Here is a 4786-nt window from a genome sequence, read left to right as displayed (position 1 = left end):
ACTGTAAGCTTTTCAAATGCCAGAATCTTTGACAGATATCATAAACATTTACTTAATTGATTCAATATTTCATATGTCAAAACATATTTCATGACACTAAAGTGAAACATTTTCTGCAGTCAATGTATATCCAAACCTCTTTTCCCCATAATTTCAAAGGCTATGAGAACATAGCTTTAGAGATGCATTTTAAGCATCTTCCATCCAAAGTGTTATCAGTCCTGTTCCTTCCTCCCCAAAGGATATCCAAAAAAAGGGGAAAACAATCCAAAGGACATTAGTGTATTACTGCATTTCTGAAGTGAAAAAATGCAGAAAATGACAAAATTTCAAGTAGTTTGAATATATATTGTATAAATCATCCTATCAGAAGTTTTACCCCATCCCTAAAATGGCTTATCAATTTATGTTCCCATAATAAAAATTCCTAGAGTCTTCCTACAAATCCAGGAAATTCCCCACCTCCACCTCCCCTCCCCCCAAGAGGAGGTAGGAGGGAAAAGGACAGAAAGAGGGGACCTGGTAGGTGTTCATTTATTTAACTAATAGCATGATTTTAAAAGGTACTATTTGACAAGGCCCCAATATCACGATTTCCTTATAGGTACTACACATCGACTTTCACAGACTTTTTCTTTTATAAAGGCCATTTTTAGAAGGACAAAATACTGAGACAAGAAGAAAGCTGAACCAACCTTCTCAAACACAAAATAGTGTACAGACAATACAAGGCTTAGGAGAAAGGTGTTTTTTTTCCCAAAGATATGCTGCATAACCATGTTCTTATCACACAGCTCTGTCTATAAGTTCTACATCAGGGCATCTCTCTATAGAAATTTATAATTAAGATACTAGAAAATTGTTTTTAACATAGATGTAAATTCTGTAATTTAGAATACCAATATGTTTTTTATCCACGATCATTTTTTGTTTAAACAGGCTATTTTAAAGGAAAAAAAAATTCCATTCAACAAGTTTCATTTGACTTTTACTTATGGTTGAATACACATGAAATGTGCTTTCAATGCATAAAAATCACAGTGGATAGCAGCAAAGGACTTGGGGGAAATTAAGGAGAATTTTATCATTCACATTGTGATTAATCTGCACATTGATGAAAGATAGCTATTTCACACTTCTAAAAATAAACTTGAGATCATTCTTTCAAAAAAAAAAAGCCCCCCAAAATACACAAAAAAATCCCAAAACAAAAACATAAATCCAAATGCATTACTTTTCTTTTACACACAAAAATGAAATATTTTTATGGCAGCAAAAGATTTTGATAATAATGAAAGTCTGTAAACTGTAATTCAATCTCTTTTTTGTTGTTGTTGTTCCCAAAGTGCAAGATGCAAGATTCCCATAAGCTTTCAGTAGTGCTTTTCCTGTAAATAATCCTTCATTTTGTTTGGCAAAGGCAGTTTCTGAATCAGGTCTATTCTGGTGTACTGACGTATTACAAAACGACACAGATATTGTAAAGAACGCACCTGCATAAACCGAGATACTGGATTTGTCAGTCTCACTGGGTAAGTTGCAGATCCAGGCAGTCGGGATCTCGAATAGCAGAAAGCTCCATTTTCAGAGTCCCTGATTGAATGTTCAATTAAGTCAACTATAGATGTATGTCCCTCCACATCTGGTTGTTCATAAAAGCTAAACCTACCATTTGAGTGTTCAATTCTAGTGTGAAGAGTTTTTCCATGGGAACGAAAACTCAAACTTAAAAGATAACGATCATCAGAACTATCTCGAACAAGAAACGAGCCATCAGGCACATTAGCTAATTTTCCCTCTGCCTCCCAACGTGTAATGGGGCCCCAGTACCACCCTTGTTTCGCAAGTTTTTTCAGTTCTTCTGTGAGACTTGTCACAACCATAGGACCACTGTTCTGTACAGAATCATAAACTCTTCCAACTCCAGGGGCAGTGTTAGGATCAAAATTCAAATGGCAGCGCATACTTTCAGCCACGTGGGCATCTGTGCCATTCAATCCACTGAAGTTCCTTTGGATTTGATTATTCTGCATTGGAGGTAGCAAAGGTGAGAGTGGAGGGACATCGCTGTGACTAACTCTTGGGCTTTGCAACATGACTCCTGTGGTACCAATCAACAAACCATTCACCGTCTGGTCCACAAAGATATCTGGTGCAACGACTACATCCTGATCCACTTGGCTCTCTTCTTCATGGAAAGTGTTTCCCCCCACTTGAGAAGAAACAGTTGAAACTTCCATGGGTGAGGAACTATCCAGACAGTAACTACGTGATCCTTCCAAAGGATACATTCCCTCATCTAAAGGCACAGTATACTGAATGTAGTCCTGAGGCATTAATCCAATAACTACAGGCACATGTTCATCAATATGAAGATGCAAGTCCCCGTTCTGAGATTCCGTATTTTTTAATGCATTGTTTTGCTCCTGGAACACGTTGTCTGACTGCAAGTCATGGAAGTCCTTTCGAACACCATTCAGTGCTGGGCTTGGATTAGAGGAATGGACCAAGGCCTTGACTTTCACTTCCATTTTGATGCAAGTCTCTTCTGAATTTGTAGGTCGAAGGGGCCACGGAGTTGGACTGTAATGGTGATTACGGAGGGAAGTGGATCTCAGAGGTCTTTGAGCTCGCACATCTTTGAAGGTTATTGGAGCAGATGAGGAAGAAAAGGTGTCATCATCTGCAGAGCTTACAGATGGTGTGCTGCCTTTGCCTTTCTGTTTTTGTTTTGCTGAAAGCCTCCTTTTTAACGTACCCATTAAGCTTTCGCTTTTTGATCTATTTTTGCCTCCTTTTTCATCTTCACTATTGACTTCACAGCTAGCCAAATCTTTACCATAGCAGCTGCCAAACAAGGAGTCATCTTTTCCAAATTCACTTAACGATGGCTGCTGAAACACAACCACTACAAAATTGCTTTCATCTTTACTTTTATTTAAGTTAAAGGACTTGCGAATTGTTTTGAGACTAATTTTCTTCATTATGACAAGTTACCAAGTCTGGCTGATCAGCAGTGCTTGTGGTGATATAGCCCTAACACATGCAGAGCAGCTTCTGCTTCATTTATGTGTTTTATCCAGCCTCATTTAACTTCAAGAGCCATTTCCTGGAAACAAATAAAAAACAATTAACTTCACAAAAGAAATATTTTAAAAATTATCCATAAGGGTTTCCCCCTCTCCAAACAAAGCAGAAATTGCAGTACTTAAATAACGGGCATCAAATAAAAGTAAATATAGAGAGCTGATTTGGAAAGGAATCAGGCTAAAAAAATTAATCTGCTACATCTGCCTTGGAAATTTCCACAACTTTTTTCTGCTTTTAGTATGCTATTTTTTTTAAATATACACACATTCCATCAAACTCATAGGCATACATATTTAATGCATGTATATAAAATTTTCAAGCACAGAAACACCCCTCTCTTTCAGAAGGCTCCTAAAAAAATCCCCACAAAAATAACTATAGAAGATAAAACTACAGAAGATATTCTATCCGACAGGATTCCTACTTACAGGTTAAACTGTGATTAGTCCTATAAACTTGGTCTTGCAAGGTCATACTTTCTTTACACAGGAAAGTCGAGCGATATTCAAATAGTAACATCATTACAGGAAAACTAACTCCAGTCAGAAAAAAGAAATTAACAGCAAAGTAACATCTGTTTAAAGCAAACCATAGAAGTCCCCTCCTGAATTTCTGTGAAAGAAAAGTGATTTCCAAACTCCTTTAGGTATAGAGGAGGTCACATCACAGCACTCCTTGCCTAGTACTATTACAGCTTTTCTTTCTCCAGTACTTCTGCCAAGACTAAGTGGACACATCTGCTCAAGTCCCAGTCAAGTCCTCCTACCCGGCACCTTCTGGAGTCATGTACCCACCCCCTCCATAAATTTGACTTTTCAGCTTGGTTTTTTTTGTTTGGGGTTTGGTTTTTTGGGTTTGGGGGTTTTTTGGGTTTTTGTTTTGGGTTGGGTTTTTTTTTAATTTTTAGTGTCTGTTAGACCTTCCAAAGCAAGCAGCTCTGCAGAGAGCGGAAGAACAAGAAGGGAAAGAAAAGAGAGGGAAGTTGCTGCTGCCACAGAAGTAGGTCCTACAGTTAGTAGTAGTCATTTTTCCATGTACCTCCAAATACATGTTATGTTAGCAGCACAAACTGCAGCAGCAAGCCTGGCACCAGGCTAAGCATGGCAAGCTGGAGGAGTCTAAGAATCTTTCAAGTGATCTTCCAAGTTTGGGAGGCTGAGGGGAAATTAAACAGCCCTTACGTACACACTTCCCACTTTTCTCCCATGGTATCACAATATAAGCAACGGAGAAAAATAGTACAATGACCTGAATTAAGTTTAGTTGATAAAACAATGTTTTTCTTAAATAACCATTCAAAAATAGCATAAATGCATGTAAGTAAAATGATTACTATAATGAAACAGCAGTCCATTGACTATTACTCTTGTCCAGCCCAGCTTTCATGGTCTTCAAGAACACAAAGGCTAAAGGATCTTATCCAAAGCAAACTAAAAGACAACGTAAGGCATCTAAGGATTCTGAACTTCAAAATACCTTGAAAAATTTTAAGTAAAGCCCTGCAGCGGGGGGGTTGAACACTGTTCTCAAACAGCAGAAGCACTAAAGCTTGATTTACTTGGATTTGTACCCGAGTCCTATCTTCAAATTCCCTACGCTATCTTGCATCACCCTACCTCAAAGACCTGTTCTGTCTTTGTCATAACCTCCAACATTTTCCAGGTCCATCTTTAGAGTATCATCAGCTCTTCCCATT

At 38.0% G+C, this 4786-nt stretch overlaps 1 protein-coding gene across 1 annotated transcript in view; it reads right to left on the bottom strand.

Moving 5' to 3' along the window:
• Positions 1-3108, bottom strand: part of SOCS6 (suppressor of cytokine signaling 6) — a 23089-nt gene extending 19981 nt beyond the window's left edge. The window contains exon 1 of the mRNA XM_009333487.1: positions 3-3108. Within this exon, the coding sequence (XP_009331762.1) occupies positions 1374-2984 (1611 nt within the window). The 5' untranslated portion in view covers positions 2985-3108 and the 3' untranslated portion in view covers positions 3-1373. The remainder of the gene's footprint in view (positions 1-2) is intronic.
• Between the last annotated feature and the right edge of the window lie 1678 nt (positions 3109-4786).

This window comes from Pygoscelis adeliae, unplaced genomic scaffold, assembly GCF_000699105.1.
Source record: "Pygoscelis adeliae isolate BGI_AS28 unplaced genomic scaffold, ASM69910v1 Scaffold140, whole genome shotgun sequence".
Classification (NCBI taxonomy): domain Eukaryota; kingdom Metazoa; phylum Chordata; class Aves; order Sphenisciformes; family Spheniscidae; genus Pygoscelis; species Pygoscelis adeliae.
Note: the sequence above shows the minus strand (reverse complement) of the source record. Positions and strands in the feature narration are given on the sequence as shown.